Source organism: Protopterus annectens, chromosome 4.part0, assembly GCF_019279795.1.
Source record: "Protopterus annectens isolate FY-2018-M chromosome 4.part0, PAN1.0, whole genome shotgun sequence".
Lineage (NCBI taxonomy): Eukaryota > Metazoa > Chordata > Ceratodontiformes > Protopteridae > Protopterus > Protopterus annectens.
In genome coordinates, this window is record NC_056733.1 from 784,157,553 (window position 1) to 784,182,963 (window position 25,411).

General features: G+C 42.2%; 1 protein-coding gene across 4 annotated transcripts in view; it reads right to left on the minus strand.

Annotated features, from left to right (window-relative positions):
* TOP3B (DNA topoisomerase III beta) overlaps nt 1-25,411 on the minus strand; it is a 1,356,925-nt gene that overhangs the window by 220,657 nt on the left and 1,110,857 nt on the right. For all 4 annotated transcript variants that reach the window (XM_044068737.1, XM_044068738.1, XM_044068739.1 and 1 more), the window contains one exon: nt 10,107-10,207. In XM_044068737.1, the coding sequence (XP_043924672.1) occupies nt 10,107-10,207 (101 nt within the window). The remainder of the gene's footprint in view (nt 1-10,106; nt 10,208-25,411) is intronic.

The following is a 25,411-nucleotide window of genomic DNA, read 5'->3' on the forward strand; positions in this document are numbered from 1 at the left end:
GGTGCATGCCAAATTGGGAATTGTACTCGATGACTGGCCTAATGATGGAAGAGTAGAGGGGGACAATGACCTCTTTCTTCCTGGATGCAAAACCCTTAAGTAATGAGATGTGCCACACAGAAGGATTTTCTGACCACAGTGACAATGTGGTGGTCAAAAGAGAGGTTGCTGTCAACCTGTGTTCCCAGATCTCTTACAACACCTTCTGTGTTCAGTGGACTACCATCGATGTGGTAATTCATGGGAACCGTGTTTTTCCCAAAGGGGATGACCACACATTTTTTGGCATTAGGCTTAAGGCCATGGTTCTGACACCAGTTGTTGGTCTCAGTGAGGCCTTTCTGTAGGATGTCAACATCGCTTGGAGAGTTAATAATAGCTCCTGACATGCAATTGTCTGCAAACTTTGTAAGCCAGAGACCCTTTGTGTTGGCCTGGACTTCAGAGAAGTAAATACCAAACAGGAGAGGACCCAGGACCGAACCCTGTGGGACTCCACTCGTGACTGGTCAGTAGTCTGACTTGGAGTCCGCTACTTTCACACTGTTGGTTCTATCTGTGAGCCAGTTTGCAACCCACCTAGTGATATAAGGGTTGATGCCTAGCTTAGTGAGTTTTTCTATGACTCCTGAGTGGGGAATGGTATCAAAGGCCTTGGCCAGATCAAGGTAGGCTGTATGAACCACCTTGCCTTCATCCACAGCTCTGGTGACTGACTCAAACAAGTCTACCAAGTTGAGCAGGCATGATCTACCCTTCACAAAATCAAATTGTGTGGGATCCAGAGTTTGGAGATTCCCTATATCCTTGTTTATTAGGTCCATGATGATGCGTTCCATAGCTTTGCATATCAGACTCATCAGGCTAATGGGGCAATAGTTTCCAGGGTCTATATTTGCTCCTCCATTGTGGAGAGGGATGACTGTAGCAGTGCGCCATTTGGTAGGGACAAAGCCTGAGGTGAGGCTGTGTTTGAACAGGGCACACAGGTGAGGTGCCAGTTCACTCTGTAGTTCATGTAGAGCACAGCCAGGGATATTGTCAGGTCCCATAGATGCTGTATTCCTGGCCTTGGACAGTGCTGTTTTAACCTGTGCAGCAGTAATACTGGGTGCCTGGCAATCTACTGGTATTGTGATTGGTTTTCCGGGGGGGTCACTGAATCTGTCGGCCAGTATATTGGCAATATCTGTTGGCTCGGTACAAGAGGTACCATTGTGCAGTAGCTCAGAGCAAATCTGGATATTGCCGTGGAGATTCCTTACAAAACTATAGAAGATTGTCTTTACTATCTGCTACAATTCTGTTTTCATAGCTAGCTTTGGAGGATTTGATGAGGGATCTCAACTTTTTGTTGAGGCTAAGGGAGTTTTTCCAGTCTTGGGACTTCACCTTATTTTGCATTCATTTCCTCCTTCTGTTGTAGAGTTTGTTTATGGCAGGGGACCACCAGATTGGCTTCCTTTTTTTGGAGGAGAGCATCTTGGTTCTACTGGGTATGGCGAGATCCATGCATTTGTGCACATATTCATACAGTGCATTGGTGTATAATTCGGCGGTAATGCAACTATTTTCCATTTGCATAGGTGCCGTGAAGTTAGTCACCTCTGTTTTTAGGAGCCCAAAGTTAGCTTTGAACAAGTTTTTCATGGTGGTTTCCTTTGCGGGGGGGTGGGGGGGGCTGGATATCCAAGGTGATTAGTTTGTGGTTGGATCTAACCAGGGAGGAGTTGACTATTGGTGTAGAGCAGCAGTCGTCCATGTTGGTAATGACCAGGTCAAGGATATTGCTACCTCTAGTGGGGGTAAGAACGAGCTGGTCCAGGGCATTGGAATTAATGAATTCCAGGAAACGTTGGGCAAGTGTATTGGTACACGAGTAGCTTTCCCAGTTAATGGAGGGGTAGTTGAAGTCGCCCAGTATGAGGGTATTAGGTTGGACCCTAATATTCTCCAGGGTGCTTAGGAACATGGAGTGTGAGTCTTGGGACATGGTTGGGGACCTACAGCAGGCCTCGACCTGAATCGCTGTCTTACCCAATGTAAGCTGCACCTGAAGTATCTCAGATGCTTTATGTTGGGCTATCAGTCTGGAGGTATGCGCATCCTTTATGAATATGGAAACACCACCGCCTTTGGAGCTTTGGTCCAAGTTCTAGGGACAAAAGGTGTGGAATGAGTTGTAGCCTGGTAGTGTAGGGCTGCTTTCTGCTGCCTTGAACCAGGTCTCTGTTACAGCACAAATGTCGATGTTCTCAACTTTAAGGAGTGCTTCAAGCGAGTGCATTCTGAGATTTTGACTTCTGAGCAGCATGCCCCTCAGACTGCATTTGTTTGTAGCTGTTACAGTGGTAATTTGGTCTTTGGAACACTGCCTAAAAAAAGGCACTATAGGGGTGGCAAAAGCCTTGGCGAGTTTCTGGAAGCCAAGGGATGAAAGATGTAGGCCATCTCTGGCAAAGCATTGAGGTCTGTCAATCATCTCATCCCAGGCAGACAGATAATGTATCCCCTTAGAATGACACCATAAACTTAGCCTATTGTTGAAATCAATCATTTTCTGCTTGTACTGTGGTAACATTCTGGGTGATGGTAGGATGCTGCTCAGGGCTAGGGTCATACATGCCTGGTCTACATAATCTGAGAGCTCCTCCATGTCTCTCTTCATGTAGTCCAGGGGAGTACATCTCAGGTCATTCACACCCACATGTACAATGACAGAGTCATATTTGTTGTTGAGGGACCTGAGTGCGTGTGTTATGTGGTGGATCCTGGCACCTGACAGGCAGCTGACTGTTACTTTCCCCTTATTCAACCTAGTGAGTGGGACTTCAGTGTGCCTCACTATCGAGTCACCTATGACTAGTGTGTTGGGCATGCTGTTTTGCCTTTGGGGCTTTGGTTGAGTGGCACACTGTTTAGGAGAGTTATGTGTCGCGTGATTAGTGTTGTGTTGAGGTGGTCAAGTGCATTTCTGCCTTGGAGGTCTCTGCTGTTTGGGTAGATTTTTATTGACAGCCTCCGCAAAAGTGGGTGTGTGATTTGTGTTTTTATGTGAAGGCAGTGCTGGTGTGTGTTCTGGAGGACAATGTGTTCCATGTGGTGTGGTGCAAGTGTTGACCTTCTCCTCTTGACTAGCTATTCCAGTCTTGGCTGGAGAGTGCGTGGCTTCCAATTTGGATATATAAGTGCATCACTCGCAAGTCTGAGTGTTGGGAGGTAAGACATAGGCTGTCTTTACAATCATGCTGTTCAATCACTTATACCGACTTCCGTACTGATGCATATATTTCTTGAGTTTCATCTTTATTCATTGTATAACCCTTTGATTGTGTATTATTAAGACACTAAGTCTTGTTGCTAGGTTCTGCTGAAATCAAAGTCTAGTTATAGTTGCATTCACAGTCTGTTGCACACAGAAACTTGCAGAATGTACATTGATGAAAGAATATACTTTGCAGTACAACAAGTTACTTTAAGAGCAGTAACTTAAAAATAACTTATTACTATAAGAAACTACATGCACTATTGTTTTAGTTACACTGTACCACTTTATCGATCAGCATTGACGATAATTCTCATAGGTTCATAGGTAGGTACTAGGCTATCTGCCCGAGGGCATTTATAAGCCTAGCCATACTGTGTCGGCTTTCGCCGCACCATTGATTAATTAACTGAGCCTCTGTCAAGCAGAGCCAATGAAGTGATCCCAGGGCTGTATTTTCTGTTACCCATCCACTTGTCAAGGCTTCTCTTGAAGAGTGTTAGTGAGGGGCTCTGCCTAATGTAGTTAGGAATTTTGTTCCAAGGCATGGGGAGTATCTTTGACAGCAATCTATCCCTCCAGCATGTTCTATTTATTGTTGTGGCGAGGTTTAGCTCACTTGAGTGCGTGGTTCGCAGTGACTTGGATTTCTTTAGGTGGAGCATGTCCATCAATTCTGAGTTGGCCATGACTTTGCAAGTCAGGCAGAGATCACCTCTGAGTAAGCGATATGCCACTGAGCACAGCCGGAATTTTTTCAGTTGAGCTGCATAGGACATGTGTTTAAGGCCAGTAATCCTCTTGGTGAGGTACTTTTGTGGTCTTTCCAGCTGTTGGCAGTGTCTTGTGAGGTACATCCCAAATGCGGCATTGTACTCTATGATGAGTCTGATGAGTGACGAGTAGAGGGGCACTATAACCTCTTTATTTCTAGATGCGAACCCCTTAGTTATTAGATGGGCCACATAGAAGGATTTCCTTGGTCAAAGGAGAGATTACTGTCTACCTGGGTCCCCAGATCTCTTATTACCTCTTCTGTATTAAGGGGGTTGCCGCCTATGTGGTAATTCAGGGTGTTTTGTTTTTCCCAAATGGGATGACTATGAATTTTTTGGCATTTAGCTTGAGGCCATGACTTTGACACCAGGTGCCTGTCTCAGTAAGGCCTTTTTGAAGGATGTCCTTGTCAGCCGGAGAGTCAATTATGGCTCCCAGTTTGCAGTCATCAGCGAACTTGGTTAGCCATAGTCCTCCTGTGTTTGCCTGTACTTCTGAGAAATATATGCCAAACAGTAGGGGTCCCAGAGCTGAGCCTTGAGGGACACCACTTGTGACTGGTTTAGAGTCGGACCTGGAGCCCGCTATTCTTACCATGTGAGTTCTGTCTGTAAGCCAGTTGGCAACCCATCTTATGACGTAGGGGTTTATGTTCAGGCTGGTGAGTTTTTCTATAATACCCGAGTGAGGAATGGTGTCGAACACCTTGGCGAGATCAAGGTAGGCTGTGTGAACCACCTTTCCCTTATCTATGGCCTTGGTGACTGTCTCGAAGACGTCAACCAGGTTTAGTAGGCATGATCTGCCCTTAACAAAGCCGAACCCGGTCGGGTCAAGTGTTTGGAGGTTCCCAATGTCTTTGTTAGTGAGTTCTATGATGATGGGCTCCATAGCCTTGCAGACCACGCTAGTCAGGCTTATGGGGCGATAGTTACCAGGGTCAGTTGTGGCCCCTCCTTTGTGGAGCGGAATAACCATTGCTGTGCACCATTCTATGGGCACGTAGCCTGTGGAGAGGCTGAGGTTGAACAGCGTGTTTAGGTGGGGGGGGGGTTAGTTCGTTCTGTAGTTCATGCAAGACGCAGCCTGGGACACCATCTGGCCCCACTGATGCTGTGTTTTTGGCTTTTGAAAGGTCTGTTTTCACCTGTGCTTCTGTGATTTCCGGGACACTACACTTTTTCAGTATTGCTGTGGGCCCTTTTGAAGGTGAGAGGGAGGTGAAATTTGCACTGAATCTATCTGCCAGGATGTTGGCAATATCAGTAGGTTCAGTATATTTTGTGCTATTTTGCACTAGCTCAGAGCATATCTGCGAGTTGCCACTTAGATTCCTGACATAGCTAAAGAAGGCTTTGTGGTTATCTTTCGAATCCTTGGCTATTTTTCTTTTGAAGTTAGCCTTGGATGATTTTATGAGGGACCTTAGTTTCTTACTGATACTGATCAGGGATGTCTTTCCTTCTTGGGATTTGCTTTTTTTCTGAACTAGTTTCCTCCTTTTGTTGTATAACCTGTTTATGGCAGGGGTCCACCAGACTGGTTTCCTTCTCTTAGGGGAGTGAGTCTTGGTTTTGCTAGGGATGGCACAATCCATGCATCCTTGTAGGCGCTCATAGAGTGCAACTGTAAAGGATTCTGCATCTTGGGCAGTGTTATCCTTTAGCGTGGGGGCTGTGAAACTTACCACCTCTGCCTTAAGTAAGGTGAAGTTTGCTTTAGAAAAGTTTTTCACTGTGGTTTCCTTGGTCGGGGGTGGTGGTGGGGTGTGGACATTCAGCGTGATTAGTTTATGGTCTGATCTAACCAGTGACGGGTTGACCTCCGGTACAGAACACCTGTCGCACAAGTTGGTGATGGCCAGGTCCAATATGTTGTGGCTTCTGGCAGGGGAGTTTACCAGCTGATCCAGGGCATTTGAGTTGATAAATTCCAGGAACCGCTGAGCCTGAGAGTTTGTACTCAAGTAGTTTTCCCAGTTAATGGTAGGGTAATTGAAATTGCCCAATATCGGGGTGTTTGGTAGAACCTTCATGTTTTCCAGTGTCTCCAGAAAGGCAGAGTGGTGGTCCTGGGTCATGGAGGGTGATCTGTAGCAGGCCACAATTTGCATTGCAGATTTGCCCGATGTTAGCTGCACATGGATGACCTCAGAGGTATCATGCTGCGCCACTAACCTGGAAGTGTGGGTATCCTTGATAAATATGGATACACTCCCTCCTTTTGTGTTTCAGTCTGTGTTCTGTGGCTGAAATGTGTGGTATGAGTTATAGCCCAGTAATGCTGGAGTGCTTTCTGGAGCCTTAAACCAGGTTTCAGTTACTGCACAGATGCAGACGTTCTCCATACTTGGGAGTGCTTCCAGCGCATGCATTTTAAATACCTCGAACAATTTAATCTGCTACAGTCTTTTTATACTATTTTTACATCCTGTTTTTCTTCTTGGTATTCTATTTTGGACTTTGTATGGAAACATTTGTTTGCTGATGTTTGCAGGAAAGCATGTAATAGAATTGCTTTTCATCCTGTACAGAAACAATGCTGATATTGTCTTTAAGAAAACCATGTCCATTTAAACTTCCTTGCTTGACAGTGTAAGAAAACATGTCTTTAAGGAAACATATGACAAAAACACGTACACATTGTTTTTAAGCAGGTCAACTTCCTTGCTGACAGTGTGAAATGCATACAGAATTGCTTTTTTTACATTTTTTCTGAGTCTGTAAGGAAACATGACCATTAAGCAGATTCCTTATGGATGCTAATTACATTGTGATAAATTCTATTTTTACATTTAAGCAAGCTTTATTTTATACCTTATTTATTTTGCATATTTGTAGCAGAATTACTTTCAACCTTAATACACTCTAACAAGTAGCTCTTCAAGGAATTACATTGACTTAACAGGCGTGGATCTATGATTAATATTCATCTTATTTACTTGTTCATTTATTATTCAAATAAGCAGGTTGGTTTGTTCGACCATTTTTGACTGCAATGTAGGCTTTTCTAACATATATTAAATGACAGAATAGTTCACTAAAAGTTATACATAAGTCATATGCGATGAGCATCATAGACAGCAACATAATGTTTAACAGGTTTGTATATATTGGTGAGTCAAAATAACCAAGAGAGTCAAACAGTTCAGCATCCCTAAACACAGAGTGAAAGGTGTAAATACATCCTTCTGAAATGGACTCCTCCTGTGTTGGTGGTGGTGTACAGGGATAAAAAGCCCTGGCCATAGCTGAGATGACCCAAGTTAGATAAGTGACTCAAGCAATTGATGGCACAGGCAGGGAGAATGCGCATGTCCATCCTGGGGGTTGGGGCATGTTCTTTGACACACCATCACATTACAGCCATGGAAGAAGCCATCATCACATTAGATCCATGGAAGAAGCCATGGAATTGTGGGAGTGTTGTAATGCAGAGAGGTACTGTTTGGAAAGGAGACAGTGGCAAAATCAGCCCTGAGTCAAGAAGCTGAACATGGGAAGCTGATATCTGTGACGAACAATACAGCACTGATGCCAAGTAAGCTGCTGCACGTGTGGCTGACTCAAAGGTAGCATCCAATAAGAAACTAAAGTGGAAGGGGCCTTATGCCTGCCAATAAAAAGGGCAGCTCCTATACCAAGGCAATTTTTGAATATGAAATAGTCCAAAGCAGCAAGGGGTGTAACTCCTGTACTGGTCAACTGAAATGTGGCCAACAACATACTGGAGGGAGAATTAAGTATCTGCTGTCTCCACACCAAACACTACTGTAAAAGAAGGAGAAAAGAAGGATGAGAATCCCTTGAAAGAAGGCTATGCCACAGAATGACACCTGTTGGTCTACCACTGACCTCCTGACATGCATAAGAGTCAAGGATGGACCACTGGCATTTGTGGTATGCTGAAGATCTGAGCATAGCACTTACAACTTGAGAAACAGCCCAATTTAGGGGGCTCCTGATATCTGGGGTAAGAAAAACTGATGTAATGGCATCGGCTGCATGTTTTACACCCCTGACGACCTGACGTCATGGATGCAGCAACAGCATCTGAAGCAGAAATCCCAAGACTCTGGTATTCGGGCTGACTGAGGGCTACCTGCAGGCAGATACATACCTCTCAAGTGTACCTCATTACGAGGAACGTACCTCATTTGGGGTCTTAAAAAGTTCATGTTCCTCGAAGTTCTTCAAAGTTCCACATTCAAAGAGTCTGTCACACATTCAGTGTTAGGAATTTTTTAAGTGAAATCCATGGTAAATAGAAATTAATCATTTTAATTCATTAAAAGATCTACTTTATAAGTAAAACCAGCATATTTTAACCATCCTATGACCTTCCTAGTTGAAGTTGTTAGTAAGCCATTAGTATGTGTTCCACATTTTGCCCATTTGTTCCACATTATGAGGGCTAGTGTTCCTTATTTTGGAGATGGAAGGTTGAGAGCTATGGGCAGATAACCCAAGTGTGATGACTGCAACAGTGAAACACGAAGAACATCAGACCAGTGGGAGCAAAGATCCTGTGTTTGGACTGGCAGCAAAATAGTCAAGGGATCTTACACTTCCACATACACTTATGTACCTCTATGCCTACAGGCTTAGGTCATATGCCAGACACATGAGAAACAGCTTCCAAAGACTCACACTGTAGCCATGCACTATGAGCTGCAAGCCCAGTTCTCACCACTGTCTTCCACATAGACATGTGGGAAACAAGACTCAACCTTGGTTATCTCCCAAACAACTTAAGATAGCCTAGGATGAAGTTACTAACCTAGCAGAAGCTAGAGTTGCAATTACCCTTCACAGAAAGAAGGGGGCACATATAGCAACTGTGTGTCTTCTTAAAGATACCATGATGCCTGGCCATTGCACAGGAAAATCAATGTAACAGACCTATTGTTCAGACCTGGGATTCACGGTACACTGCACGGAGACAGTAAAGCACAGCTATAGCTTGCTTATTTAAGCTCTCAGTGACGATCTGTGTTCTGTAAGCCCTTTTACTCTGAGCTGTGGAGCAAAAAAAAAAAGAAATGTCCATAGTGTCCAGATTTTTCCTCATAAAATTTCAAATTTTCTGGTGATTCATTGTGGATTGACTTATAAGGGCAATAATGAACACCTCACTGTGACTTTGCACCTTTGGCTCCTACTGCTGTTGGCTTTATCCAGATTTGTCCTGCTATGATGTTGAGAGGTATGCAGAGGTGAAAATAAAGTCTGTTACTCAATGAACTCCTCAATGTAATGACAGACATTTGAGTTTTACACTTCATATCCTTCAGAAAATGCAAGCTAATGCAAAACCTGTTATTCTAACAACTTTCTACGTTTGAAACAGCAACAAGTGAAATCTGTCCCTGACTTTTGGTCTTTGTCCCCCACGTATTGTTGGCTTTGTCCAGATTTCTTGCACTATGTGATTTAGAGGTATGCTATCCCACAGCAAAAATTAAAGAAAAAAATGTCATCTACTTAAGTGTAACATAGAGCATTCAACTTTGTAGTATCACCCAACAATTAAGTGCTTCAGCTCTGACAATGCTTACAGTATTGGAATTAATTTCTGAATACCAGAACTGTGATAAAGTCACATCTGCAACTGCAAATTGCACCTCCTAACACCTTTCACCTAGGTTGGGTGCCCCCTATGCCCCAACCTAGCTACGCTTCTGCAGTAAAGACTGTGAAAACCTTTTTATACAGCACTGATGTCAGCTGCGAAATCTCAGAACACCAACATTGAACTGTAACATATGTAAAGAGCTGGATATCATGGGTGAACCTGAACACTCAGAATGAAGCTTATCAAAACATGTAAAAATCCCAATACAATTGTTTGGGTCATACATAGAAAACACTATAGAGCAAAAAGGTTTAAAAATGGCAGACAGACTTAAAACTTCAAAATTCAGCTTGGTAGTCAAAACAAAAAGTGGATAATGTAAAATAACAAAAAAATATAAGGGAATGAAAGAGATGGATGAAACAAAGAGTGCAATAAAGTCATAATCGGCATAAACTATCAGTTTAGAAGAAAAACACAGCAACATTACCTGGATATATTTCATGAAACGATGACACTTGCCACAGCGGGATAGGGGCTTGCCTGTTGCTGCCAAAGGTGAAAATGATACTTCCATCAGCTCATCCATACCTGGGAGAGAAAGGGATAAAATAAATAACACTTCAGCATGAAGAACATCAAAATTATTTTCTTTAGATAAAAAATACCAAAACTAAGACAATGTTTTGGCAGAGCAAACCAACTTCAATATGCCATTTCCACTGTCCCTCTACTTACCCTGGTTGAATATCAATATTCCAAAATGTTCTTGGACTGAAAAATGTTTTCAAATGAAACCATTTCATTCACAGGAAGTAAAACCCTCCTCCTGAAACACAGACATGGTGGAAACACCCTCTCCAATAAATCATAAAGTTGCACTTCACAGTATTAGGAACTACACCCCTCTTGCTGATGTAGAGCAGTTTCTGGTCAAATACATTTCAAAATGCTGGCATCTGTCCAATTCAAAATTAGCCAAAAGAAGAACATACAGTTGTGTACACTTACCATAAATGTAGATGTTCGAGAGTATTCACTGTTGCAGTCATTTCATTTGGGGTTATCTGCTTGCAGTAGCCCTCAGTCGGCCTGATTATCAAAGTCTTGGGTCCTGCGTCGGTTGCTGTCTCATCTTCCATGATGTCAGGTAGTCAGGGGTATAAAACATGCAGCTGACGCCATTTTATCAGTTTTTTCTTGCCCAAGATGTCAGGTGCCCCCATAATGGGAAGCAATTATATACAAGGTTACACCTCAAACAAAAAGCAAATACACCAGAAAGCTTTAAGCATAGTAAACAAGAATAGAGGTATAGACAATAGAAGTCAGGGGGCTGGAGGGAGGGTAACCAGGACTGCAACAGTGAATACACTCAAACATCTACATTTATGGTAAGTTTACACATCTGTACTACATTCTTCATGTTTCACTGTTGCAGTCATCACATTTGGGTAGATTCCCAAAGTTAAGGATGGAAGAAGGAAATTAGATAGGATAGGTGGGTAGTCCCCTAAATACAGAAAATGTAATAAGGGATCTGGGGACCCAAGTAGATAGTAATCTCTCCTTTGATAATCATACTGCCAATGTGGTTAGAAAATCCTTCTATGTGGCCCACCTAATCACAAAAGGGTTTGCATCTAGAAAAAAGAGGTTATTGTGCCTCTCTACTCATCGCTCATTAGACCCATCATAGAATACAACGTCCCATTTGGGATGTACCTTACAAGACACCTGCAACAGCTGGAAAGACCACAAACGTACCTCACCAAGAGAATTACTGGCCTCAAACAGATGCCCTATGCAGCCCGACTCAAGAAACTCCAGCTGTACTTGGTTGCATACCACTTACTCAGAGGTGATCTCTGCCTGACATATAAGGCCATGTCCAACCCAGAATTGATGGACATGCTCCACCTAAAAAAAACAAATCTCGGAGAGCCACACGCTCTAGAGATATAAACCTCACCACAACGATAAATAGGACATGCTGGAGGAATAGATTCTTGTTCCAGAGACTCCCCATGCTTTGGAACAGGATTCCAATATACATCAGGCAGAGCCCCTCACTAACACTCTTCAAGAGAAACATTGACGGGTGGATGGGAAACAGAAAATTTACTCCGGGGATCACTGCAGTGGCTCTGCTGGACAGTGGCGCAGGGAACTAATGGCTCTGCTGGACAGAGGCACAGGGAACTAATCTAAGGGGGTGGCGAAAGCCAACACATTCTGGTTAGGCTTATAAATGCCCTTGGGCAAATAGCCTAGTACTTATCTATGAACCTATGAACCTATTAGGACCAGCTATAAGGCCCTGCAAGACTGCAGTGGTAAAACCAGCTCTGGATTTAGAGAAAATTGGCAAATGGTAATGCTTGGTGAAAGTATGTACAGAACTCCAGGTAGCAGCTTCTAGGATGTCCCCGGTAGGGACACCTCTGAGAAAGGCTGTAGAGGTAGATGCAGCCCTGGTTGAATGTGGTCTTATTCCCTGTGGGATATGTTTCCCATGGTGCTTACAGCAGAAATGAATGCAATGGCCTATCCATTTAGAAATGGTTTGCTTTGAAATGGCCTTCCCCTCTGCCCCTCCAGCAAATGCCACCAGCAGCTGTTCAGATTTCCTGAGAGGTTTAGTCCTGTCCAAGTAAAATCTAAGTTGTCTTTGCACATCTAAGGAGTGTAGTATACATTCCCCTTTGTTCTGTGGATTAGCAAAGAAGGTTGGCAAATGAATAGACTGATTAAGAGCCACACTGGACACTACCTTGGGCATGAAAGAGGGATTGGTCCTGAGGGACACCCTGTCCGCATGAAAGATGATGAAAGGCTCCACTGCCATAAGGGCCTGTAATTCAGTCACCCTTCTTGCTGAAGTGATGGCTAAAAGGAAGGCTTTTTTCCAAGACAGGAATATCAATTCTGCACTTGCAGCTGGCTCAAAAGGAGGTAGAGTGAGTTTTTCCAATACAAAGTTAAGGTCCCAGGCTGGAGTTGGGGCTGTCCTGGGTGGTCAAGTTTTTGGCCCCTCTGAGGAACTGCTTGAGCAGTGGATGAGAGAAGAAGGGTGGTTCTGTGTTGTAATGAGCTGAAATGGCTGAGGCATGAATTTTGATGGAGGAAAAGGAAAGGCCCTTGTGAAGCATCTCAGTTAAGTACTGAAGAATCTGAGGTAAACTGGGCGCTGCTGTGCCCATCCCCTGAGTTTGGTTCTAGCAACAGAACCTTTTCCATTTTTCAACATAAGATTTTCTAGTACTAGGCCTCCTTGCCTCCAGAATGACATCCAACACTTGTTTACTGAGGGATGGTAATGGAGAGATCAGGTAATTAGCCAGGCTGCCAGATTCAGGGTTTGAAGCTGAAGGTGCAGAATCTGGCCTTCCTGCTGGGACAGCAAGGTAGGGATCTGAGTCAGATGCCATGGTGCCAGCAGTGACACACTGTGCAAGAGGGGGTACCAGTGTTGGCGTGGCCAGTCTGATGCAATCAGTATTGCCCTTGGTTTGTCCTGTTTGATCTTTAATAGTACCTTGGAGAGGAGAGGCAGAGGAGGAAAGGCATAAACTGATAGATTTTTCCAGGTGAAGGACAGGGCATCCACTTTCTAAGCTTGTTTGTGGGGAGTCTTTGTGCAGAACTTGTCCAATTGGTAGTTCTGGGGGCAGGCAAACAGGTCTACATCTGGGCTCCCCCATTTGTTTATCAGCATGTTGAATGTCTTTGGTTCCAGTTTCCATTTGCGTGGGTCCATGAGATTTCTGCTTAGTTCGTCTGCCAGTGTATTTAGCTTTCCTAGCAGGAATTGAGCCTGTAGGTGTACTTGGTAGCTTAAGGCTGTGTGCCACAGAGCCATGGCTAGTCTGCAGACAGGGTATGAGTGGGTTCCCCCCTGCTTGTTTATGTACCACATAACAGTGGTGTTGTCCGTTTTTACCAATAATTGTCCTGGAGGAATGTGGTCCTTGAAGGCTGTCAGAGCATTCTGTATAGCTAACATTTCTTTTTGATTGATATGCAGGTGCATTTGACTTGGGTTCCATTTGCCCTGAATGCACATCCCTGCCAAGTGAGCCCCCCATGCATAGTCTGATGAGTCTGTTGTTAGGGTTTGGACGGCAGGGGGTAGACTGAATGGCAGTCCCTTGTGTTAGTGACAGGCCTCTGCCCACCAAAGGAAGGGGTAGACTGAATGGCAGTCCCTTGTGTTAGTGACAGGCCTCTGCCCACCAAAGGAACTCTAACTGTAGGCAAGGTATGATAGGAATCATTGCTTCTAGATCCTGAAAATGTTGACAACATAGGCTTTTAGATACCATTGTAGTTTCCTCATATGCAGTCTTGCACATGGAATTAGGAGAATGCAAGAGGCCATGAACCCCAAGGCTTGCAGTATTTGTCTTGCAGAGACCAGGGTCTTTGTGGCCATTAGTTTGAATTTAGCTGTCAAATGAACTTGTTTCTCTGACGTGAAGAAAGCCATCTGGAAAGTTGTGTTCAAGCTTGCTCCCAGGAATACAATTTGCTGGCAGGGTACGAGATGTGATTTCTTTTCGTTTATGGTGTACCCCAGAGAAGTTAACACCTTTTGTACAAATGCCAGATAATCCAAAAGTATGTCCTGGCTTTCTGCCTGAATTAGACAATCGTCCAGGTATGGGTATATTTGAATATTTCTTTGCCTGCAAAATGCAATGACTGGAGCTAGGCACTTTGTGAATACCCTGGGCGCAGTAGATAAGCCAAAGGGCAGTGCAGAGAACTGATAGTGCATGTAGCCTGCTTTGAAGCGTAGGCATCTTCTGCAAGATTCCCTGAATGGGATTGTGCAGGTAGGCTTCCTTTAAATCCAGTGTTGCCAACAAGGCATAGCATAGGAAGCAAATGGTGAAGAGTTAGCATCTTGAATTTTGGGATCTCCATAAAATGTGTTTAAGATAAGAGAGATCCAGGAAGCCAGGAGTTGTCTTTTCTGGGCACCAGGAAAAGTCTTGAGTAGAAACCTTGTCCCCTTTCCTCTTCTGGGACAGTTTGAATAGCCCTTATACTTAAGAGAGAGAGAGAACTTGCTTTTGAGCTTCTATCCACTGATTTGGGAGTAGATCTGGCCAACCATTTGGGGTTGGTAAAGTGTGGAAGTGGAATCTGTATCCTTGGGAAACTATATTTAAAACCCATTTGTCCTGAGTAATGAGTTCCCAGTTTTTTGCCTGCAGAACAATATTTCCCCCTAAAGGAGCAGTCAGTTGAGAAGGGCTTGGAAGTTTTAAAGTTAAGTCATTGAGACAGTTTACCATTGGGTGGAGTCTTACCACTCCCTGCTTTGGAAGTAGGAGCCTCCCAGTGCTTAGTCCTGTGTGTACCTTGGGACTGAAGCCTGGGTACTCTGCTGGTTCTGAGTTTGGACTGAGAAGGCCTGGAAGAGGCAGGAAAGGACCAATTCTTAGAGGACCAATGCCGACTAAATCTTGGAGGCTGTACTTGCAGGAAATCTTTTAACAGTTTGCATAGATTCAGCTTTTTCCTCCATCTTTTTAAGTACTTCTTCTGCTTTGTTGCCAAACAGGTGGTCCTGGTTTAAGGGAGCATCCAGCAATTTAGCTTTAACATAATCTGGCAAAGATTGCTCCTTAAGCCAAGCATGCCTTCTAAGTACAGACCCAGTAACAGCAGCCCTGCAAGATGCCTCTAGTGAATCAAAACCACATTGCAAATTATGTTTTCCAACTTGCTCAGCAGAATGCATTAAATCCTGTAAATCCTTCTTTTCAGCAAAGTCAGGAATCAACATAATTTTCTATTTAAGCAATCCAATAATATGCTGCTGATACTTTAACATATGAAACTGGCAGTTTAAGGCCCTAATGGCCAAGGTTGCAGAAATGTATACCTTCTTACCCCATCTATCCAGTGCCCTGGAATCTCTATCTGAGGGGGTAGGATTTTTGGCAGTAGTAGCCTTAATGCCCTTAGGTCCCTGAGAAATGGTCTCAGGATCCGCAGCAGGATTTTTAAAGAGGAACCTGTGAGAGTCAGGAACCCTGTAATATCTATCTGGTTTTCTGGGAGCAGGAGGTAAGGAGTCAGGGGTCAAACTAGATTCCAAAAAGGCATCATTAACAATGTCCAGTACAGGGGGGATAGCTAAAGGCCTGTGTTGGGGCAGGAGTAAGAAATCCCTAAGCCTCTTTTTAGAATCAGAGTCATGCTGGCTTTCCCAGCGGAAATGCTCCCTAAGAGTATGCAAGGTTTCACCAAAAGAGAAATCCTTTGGAGGGGAAGCAGAGGGAATAGAGTCCTCTGCATCAGAATCCTCATAGGTAGATAAGGGTAAATCCTGGTCATCAGAGGAAACAGAAATTTCAGAATCCTGATCAGAAGAATCATAAACAAATTCAGGCCTAGGTCTCTTAGAGGGGGAAGGTTGGCTTCCCCTGATTAAAGTAATAAGGTCTTCAGCCATTCTTATCATTTGCTTTTTAGGTATAGAGGCCTGACCATGCAGTCTGGGTGTCGTTTCTTTAGGCATGGATCGAGTTTTAGGCCTTGAAGAAGAAGATGGCAGTTTAATATGCAAGTCCATAGGCCTGAATACACCCTCAGAAGCCGGTGCCTGCACAGCGGCTCCGTACCCATCCAAGGTAGAGACATCCACAGGTTCCACAGTTGAAGCATCTCGCGCCATACCGGACTCCGAATGGGTCTCAGTAGAGGCCTGCGAATCTGAAGTAGCTGGTATCAGGGGCTACGAAAGCACCTCACTGAGTACCAGCGAACTGGCGACTAGCTTAGGAGAGGCGTCGTCAGCAGCTTTGGACCTAGGCGGCCTGCCTGTCTTTATCTTTGCGTTTTTTCAGAATGTCGGTATTCGGGTGGCTTACTGAAGCCATATCTGGGTAACTGAACTGAGTACCAAAATATTTAGAAGCATAAATATACTGATGACAAATAGTTTGTTGTTTAAATAAGGCACAAAACCGACAGCGAGGTACATCGTGGTCAGGGCCTAGGCAAGGAATACAGTAGGAATAAAAATCTTTATGAGGTATTTGCTTTCCACAAGAAATACTATTATTAACTTTTACTGACATTGGTTTAGAGCAAGAAAAAGTTTCCCCAATGGGATACTTAGCTTTAGTTGAAGACTTCGGTTCTGAAACTTGAAAACGAAAATTTCAGGAGTCGGCCGACCGGCACTTGTGAACTGCTTCTGGCACTGCACGGCAAGAAAGACTGATAAAATGGCGTTGGCTGCATGTTTTATACCCCTGACTACCTGACGTCATGGAAGATGAGACAGCAACCAATGCAGGACCCAAGACTTTGATAATCAGGCCGAATGAGGGCTACTGCAAGCAGATAACCCCAAATGTGATGACTGCAACAGTGAAACACGAAGAACATCTAGCATATCTACATTATCTATGAATCATAACAAATCACTTTCTTATTCTTCCATCACTTCTCCTGCAAACCCCACCAAATTTTGTTTACTCCAAGATGCCTTGCCTTTTATTCCCTTCAGTTCTTTCAGTCCACCCAGAACACATAAACAAATTTTGTTGAGATGTGGCCTGCTGCACTCTGATATATTATTTCTTTTAGCTCTTTTTTTTTGCTCCCTGCTTCATCCTATAGCCATCTACCCCTGTGCCCCTGTCCACTGTCAAGTCTACCAACTTCTCCATTTACTCTCTGGCCTACCCAATTAAGCTGGGGATGATCGGGAAACCTAAGGGTGCCCAGGGAAGGTTTTGACATTGCCTTCTGGTAGGGGGGTTCACTTTTTGACCTAGTTGTGCCCACCGTGGGTCTGTGCAGCTGCACACAAGTGTCAGGCATGCATTGGGGGCGTGTGGCATTATGCTTTGCTTCTGCAGAAGCTCAGCATTGTCCCCACACTAATCCCCTCTTTAGGCTACACCCACTAAGTTAAAGTTTTCAGCCTCCGCCAGATATTGCTGATGGGGATGCCCATGCAATCACTCCAAATTGGGCAAGTCCATCCCTCCCTGCTGCTTCATCATTCACCCATGCTGCTGAGCTAACTCTGTTGTGTTACTTGAATGACAAGAAAAATACTTCAATCAAGCCCTAACATTAAGTGGGACCACACAGAGTTACTGGAGACCTTTTGTGTTATTTGGCTGGCTTGAACTGATTTACTGCTCCTTGTGAGAGAATCAGTAGCTACTATCCCGTTCCTGGCTTTTAATGCAGCTGGTAGACTCCTGATGGCATATATAAGCAGGGCCGGCCTTAGATGAAATGGCGCCCTAGGCGAAGTAGTACTCCAGTGCCCCTTAAGCCCCACCCACACCATACTCCTGAAACACCCCTATAAGCCACACCCACATGAAGGTCACTCCCCAGGAAAGCCACTCCAGTCATTTCCTTCAATTACTTAAATGCACAGGAAGAAGATACCTTGTTTGTTTGTGTCTTTCGGCTTTTCCTGGTTAGGGGTCGCCACAGCGGACCTCCGGTCCGCTAATGATTGGCAGTAGATTTTTACATACTGGCTTGCCGGGCCTAATACACAACCTTCAATGAAGGAATGCCCATTCATGCATGTCGACACACAGAAGATGCTCTAAATGAGAATCGAACGGGCAACGTCTAACTGTGAGGTGACAACGCTACCGCACCACCACCACTAAACTGCAAGTGAAGGAAAGTGGAATTTTTTTTAATAAGCCTGCTTTATCTGATGCTCCTTCACACATTTTACTGTAAAAGTCATGTCCTCTAGCCCATGTGCCTTCTTTCAAAAGGATGCTCAAGTTAATCTAAACAGTTTAATTTACTATGGGTAGGCGAGCAAGCCTTACAGCTCAGTGAAAGTAGAATAGCAACCTCTCTCCTCCCTGTGTACAGTAGCTTAAACTAGAACAGCACAAACACAGATAGACTTAGCATAAGCAGTAAACTTCTCTGCTCTCGAAACGGCATGAACATTCATAGGAAATGCATCTGGCCAGTGGCGGATTAGGTTTACTTTTGGGTCGTTTTCAAAATAGACTCCTTGCACACATTTTAGGGCAATGCATACATGAATTTGTTCTTTTATTCACCTTCCTGATTGTATTAAATTATATTCCTTGTATAATACAGCCCCTTGTATAATACAGCCCCACTTGTTAGAATGTTTTTAAAAATTCTAGTGTAAAACATTTTAATAAGCAATGAAACAAAGTATAAACCAATGACAAAATCACCCATTTCAGAAAATTTCAACCATAAAAGGCAACCCAGACTTCTGTCATGACAATCTACCAATATCACTCGATACATAATCTCTACAGAAGTAAAATCATTGGAATAATTTCACATTAAAAGAAATCTGTAACTAATGAAGAGGTTGCTACTGGCAAACAACTTTACACCTCAATTTTTCATCTACAAATTCAGTGACTGGGGTTCAGGTTAAGTGTGCAATTGTGTGGATGTTAGGGTTAGGGCACAGGTTAGGTGAGTTAGGTTTAGGGTGTGGGTGAGGTGGGTGTGCGATAGTGAAAGACTTTAGGGTTAGGGTGGGATAGGTGAGTTAGGGTTATGGCACGGGTCAAGCGAGTGTGCGATAATGACGGACCTTAGGGTTAGGGTTTGGGTTAAGGTAAGTGGATAGGTAGTAGTGTATGTACAGTTTAGTGTAGGGTTAGATGTAGGATTTTGAGAGAGAGAGTGTGTGTGTGTGTGTGTGTGTGTGTGTGTGTGTGTGTGTGTGTGTGTGTGTGTGGATTGATGTTGTTTTGGTGTGTTTGTATTGCGTGTGTGTTTCTTGGAACAGCGATTTTTTTCCCTGGGAAAAAAAATCGCTGTTTTAAGACTTCGATGTTTTTGCAGTTTGTGGTTTGAAGTTCGAGCGTATGGTGTTTGAACCTCAGACATTTCGATGAACTGATATAGACCCTGAATAAGCCACGGGGCTGAATAGCAATAAAATATGAAAAAAAGGGTCTTGCATGACTTAGTCACATCCATGCAAGATGTTCTTCTGCCTTGTGATCCATTGCACTTCCCTGTCCACCATAAAACTGAATAACTTGCAGATAGTTTACTTTCAGCTGAATATTTCATCCAAACTTATTAAGTGGAAGAGGATATAAGGGAGATAAGCAGAACCCAAAGAGAGATCTAGTATTACAGGTACAATTATGTGGTGCAGCCTTATACTGACCTTTCATGGCAAGTAGAATTGTTGGTCACAAGGAAAGGGGAGCTGGGATACTCTGATATTAATGAAGCAGACATTAAAGAGATGCCACAGACAAGACTGACCGCTGTTTACATAAGTGCAACTGTTGATACAATGATAACTGATTACCAATAAGACATAGCATTTCCCTTTCATCACATAAGTATTTGTCTTTAAGGTCAGAAGTCCAGAGCAGTGTTTGATAACTGCATGTTTCTTTATGTTAATGTAACTGGTTGTCTTAGCTATCTTCTGCACTGACTGTAACAGCAATAAGGAAGTATATATCAAATTGGTCACTGTCTCATTAGAATAACCAGCTTTGCATTCAATGTACAGAGTTTATTAGCCCTGCATTACTGAAGACCAAAGGTTGTTTAGAATGCTCCCAGAGACTGAAGACTGAAAGTTCAGTCCTTCTGAGGGAAACATGAACCCTACAGAACCTCAACAGCTTTCTAACAGTATAGAACCAGGAATGGCTGAAGACGGACCTCCCGCTTCATACTGGAGCCTATACCCACCATACGGGGGGGGGGATGATGCTCATGAGCAGTTTTATCCATGTCAGCCTTCTTTCTACCCTACAGGTGGTTCTTACCCTGGCAACAATATGGTTTACTGCCAGGGACCAGTTCTACCCAGTAATATAAACGATAACCGTACGACTGTCATTGTCACTGACCTACCAAATACAACTGTGCAAAGGATTATTTATGCTACTCGATTATCATGATGTTCTACTGTTTACCAATTAGAATAGCTGCTCTCATTTTCTCACTGGCAGTAAATCACCATGGGTATTCTGATATGAGCTGATTAAAAAAATAGAATCTGTAACTGTTATATAAAAGGGTGATGGGGAAATGGAGTATATTTTACTTGTAAAGATGTTCAAATTATTAATATATTTTAGATTAACCAAAGTAGCAAGGATTCTGTTCTTTTAATAAGTTAGCTGTAATGTATATTTTTCTAGCCATTTAAATTCTGATACTGCTCCTCTGTACAGAATGGCTATCCAAATCATGACTGGCTGTTTTCATGTTAACATGTAAAAGGAAACAAAAATATATGTTATTGTAAAAAGTAAAATATTTGGCAAAATTTAGCAGTGGCTGCAGAACTTGGATCAATTATCTGATCTTTTGAAATAAGTTATAGATTCACAAGATGTGTTAGAAAGATATAGGAACTAGTCTTCTGTGTCATCTTTCTCATAGATCCCACAGATTTTTTTTTAAATGTCTCATTTTTGCCTGTTCTTGCTAACTTGCCAAGATACATTTGTGTGTATCAGCTGTATGACTGAAAATGTTGACCATTCACAGTTCCACCATATTCAGTGGAAAATTGTTTAATGAATATGCAACATTTGCACCGAAGAAAAACATTCTACATACCTGGTGTGCCGCCCCAAAAATACACACACACACACACACACACACACACACACACACACACACACACACACACACACACACACACACACATCTACCACAGCAGCACATGCATATGACTCTCTCACAAAGCAACACACACAGACGTACACATACCTACTCTCTTGCACAGCAACAAAGACTTTCTTCCAAAAGAATGAACGGCTAGATTAAATTCCATACATACATACATACACACACCTACTTTCACACAGTAACACATACACTTCATATCTAACACAAACAAAACAGCGAGTTTAAATTCCATACACATACCCACACACATTCTCTCTCTTACAGAAATGAACAGTTTAAATTACACATAGAAACATACACTTACCATCTTTAATTTTATAATCCAAACAAAAACACGCAGAGACATAACTCTTCTCTTGAATGGCTGGCCTGGCTTAAACTCGTTGGTGTCGTGACGCATGCACATTTCTCCTTAAGGAAGACTCACACAACAAACTACAGATTTTTTTTAAAGCCTTCTGGCTAACCTGCAGCTGTAAGTGGGAGGTTGCTTGCAGTGCCTCCCCTCCCCCACCCTCCACCCTCTGGTTCCAGCGCCAAGAAGAGCGCAAATTTTAGAATTAAAATAAATACATACAATGCGCCCTTTGCAAAGCTGGCCTGTATAGCGCCCTAGGTGGTCGCCTAGTTCGCCTATGCCTAAGGCCGGCCGTGTACATAAGAAGAACAGCTATGCAGTTTGGTGTTGTATAGCCATTTGGCTTCCAGAGCCTCTGTCTTGTTGCGGACATCGCCGCCCCTGATACTTTCATGCACCCTCCCTATTACAAGAAATTTAAAAATATGTTCATCGTCAGTCTCACCAACATGTTTAGATAGTGCACTTACTCTGTCCTTTCTATTAATGTGGTACACATGTTCCCTAATCCGATCTTTAAACGTTCTGTCAGTTTTACCAACATAAAATTTCAAACAATGGGCAAGATTCACTACATGTTTGGTGTTGCTTGAAGCAGAAACATTAAAATTATACAGTCATTTTTCATCTGGATGCATAAATGTGGTACTAACGTCCAAATAACTACAACTGATGTAGTGTAATGTAGTTATTTGGACGTTAGTACCACATTTATGCATCCAGATGAAAAACGACAGTATAATTTTAATGTTTCTGCTTCAAGAAACACCGAAACATGTAGTGTATCTTGCCCATTGTTTGAAATTTTTTGTCTGTAACTTAAAGATCGGATTAGGGAACATGTGCACCACATTAATAGAAAGGACAGAGTAAGTGCACTATCTAAATATGTTAGTGAGACTGACGAACATATTTTTAAATTTCTTGTCATAGGGAGGGTGTATGAAAGTATCAGGGGTGGCGATGTCCACAACAAGACAGAGGCTATGGAAGCCAAATGGATTGTAAGGCTTAAGGCGGATAGTGGACATGGCCTGAATGACTATGTATCCCTGAAGCCGATATTAAAGAAAAGGTCCCTCTTTAGATGAATTTTGTGTGTGCATTTCTTGCATTCACTCTTATTGGAAAAGTGAGTTTTTTTATATATGTGTTCTTTATATAAAGTTTTATATATGTATTTTTGTATGAAATTATTCTGAATATATTGCTATTTTATATAAGAAAGTGATTACAATTATATATAAGGTATTATGTATGTATCCACTCACAAGAACCAAGAAACAAACTGGAAAAATGTTAACCCAGCAAAAAGTCCTCAAACAATCAAGTGCACAGAAAAGTCCTGGGAACATATACCAAGCAGAAACTTGCTATACCAAATAATTCTTTAAAAAATATTCTCCTTGAGCAAGTCTTGTAGAATAAAAACACAGCTTTATTACGAAAATGCAGTAGGTAAGCGCTTTCATGGGAATACCTCCCACTTCATCAGACCATTACAATAACAGTACTATCCACTTATTTATAAGGCAAGTTAAATTGGTAATACTAATTTTTGTTATGGCAGGGTAGAGAGCCAGAGCGAATGTGTTTCCACAAGAACTTGACTGAGAGCACTACCTTTATAAAATTTGAGATGAGTCATTCAGAAAGTAACATCACCTTCCTTGATGTAATGGTGAACAGGGACCCACAAAGGAGTTTCTCAACCCAAGTATATAGAAAGGAGTGCTACAAGAATACATATATACATAGAGGGAGTATGCACCCCCAACATATTTTTAAAAATGTTATGAAGGGGCAAGCATTAAGAATTTCATGGTTAACAGCAGAAGAGACAATATTTGAAAATGAGACAGAAGATTTGAGTGGGAAATTCTTAAAAAGAGGTTATAATCACAATGAAATACAAGAAGTAATGACAGAAGTTAAGACTTTGAGGCCCACAAAGGGCAAACCTTATTTCTCACAAGGAGAGAGTCAGATGAGAAAAGTAGATATATCCCACTCAGATAAAGTTAAAATAACCACGGATTACACGTCTGATGTTAGGATTATGAAAAAGATATTGTGAGGAAACACTGGTATGTACTTACAAGTGACCCGCATATATAAGAGAGCTGGTTGGAGAAGAACCAGTATTTTGCTATAGAAATAAGATGTCACTAAAAAGACACCTTTGTTATGCTAGTACAGAGAAGAAAGCAAAAGAAAAAGAAGAACATGTAGGAACAATACCATGTGGTAAGTGCAACCAATGTAAATGGATAGATCATAGTAATAAATTTGAACACCCTGATACAGGAATAGAGTTTACATTTAAAGTTACGGCCACTTGCAGTACTCAAAATATAGTATATTTAGCTATCTGTAACATGTGTTCATCTTACTATATAGGTAAGACGAATAGGGAATTTAAAACAAGGATAAGAGAGCATTTACTAAGCATCAGGAACTTAGATAAAACAAATGCTTTGGCCAAACGTGTTGAAAATGGGTTCCACACATAATTTTAGATTTATGGCCATTGAAGTGGTTAGTGAAAATGATAGAGGGGAGATATAATCAACAAAACAGAAACGTTAGAAGTAAGGTGGATAGTCAGGTTAAGAGGCAACAGAGGTAAGGGACTAAATGACAGGATACCATTAAAGCCTATACTAAAGAACAGGTCTCTACGTTAATGAGACCCAGTATGAATAGGAATTATGTTAGCAGTAGTATTAACCATGTATGTTAAATCAAAGTTATGAAGTTTATAACATAATGGTGCATACTTAGGATGAAACTGAAGTATGACATGGGAAACAGTTAAAGGATTCATTTTATTATTTTTATGTATGTATTTTATATATTTTTTATATACTTGTATATGTGTTTTTATATTAGTAATGTTTGAATAGAAACTATGCAAGTGATTCAAGTAGAGATGAATATCTCTTTAAAATGAATGGGTAATTACTATTTAATTGGTATTACCAATTTAACTTGCCTTATAAATAAGTGGATAGTACTATTATTGTAATGGTCTGATGAAGTGGGAGGTAGTCCCATGAAAGCGCTTGCCTACTGCATTTTCATAATAAAGCTGTTTTTTTATTCTACAAGACTTGCTCAAGGAGAATATTTTTTAAAAAATTATTTGGTATAGCAAGTTTCTGCTTGGTATATGTTCCCAGGACGTTTGTGTGCACGTATGCCTTTAAATATTTGGGTCATGTGATTAATAGAATGTGAATAGTGCTTTCAGAGTATAAAATGAAGGTTAAGATGCAACATATTTACATCTGATGAAGTGGGGTACATAGGTTCATAGGTTGGTACTAGGCTATCAGCCCTAGGGCCTATACAAGCCTAGCCATAACAATTCCCTGGCTATTTCTTCCCACACTATTTACTTCCCTGGACCCCTGTCTAGCAGGGCGACTGACATGATCCCTGGGGTGAATTTCCTTTCTCCCATCCAATCGTCAAGGTTCCTTTTGAAGAGGCAAATCTGTAAACAAAGTGGACCAGCATGAAAAGGATTGCGCAACACAATTTTATTGGCAAACCATCAATCCATCAAACCAAAGTAATGGTAATAACCATTACTAAAAGCAAGCCGGTTTCGGCTTAAACAAGCCTTTGTCAATGCTGAAAAAAGTAAAAAAGTCTCTGCCATGTTTAGCACAATTTATATCCCAGCTCTTAAAGGGACATGCACGTAAACCACCAAATAGTACATCTGCAGTTCCAAATGGAAAAAAATTATT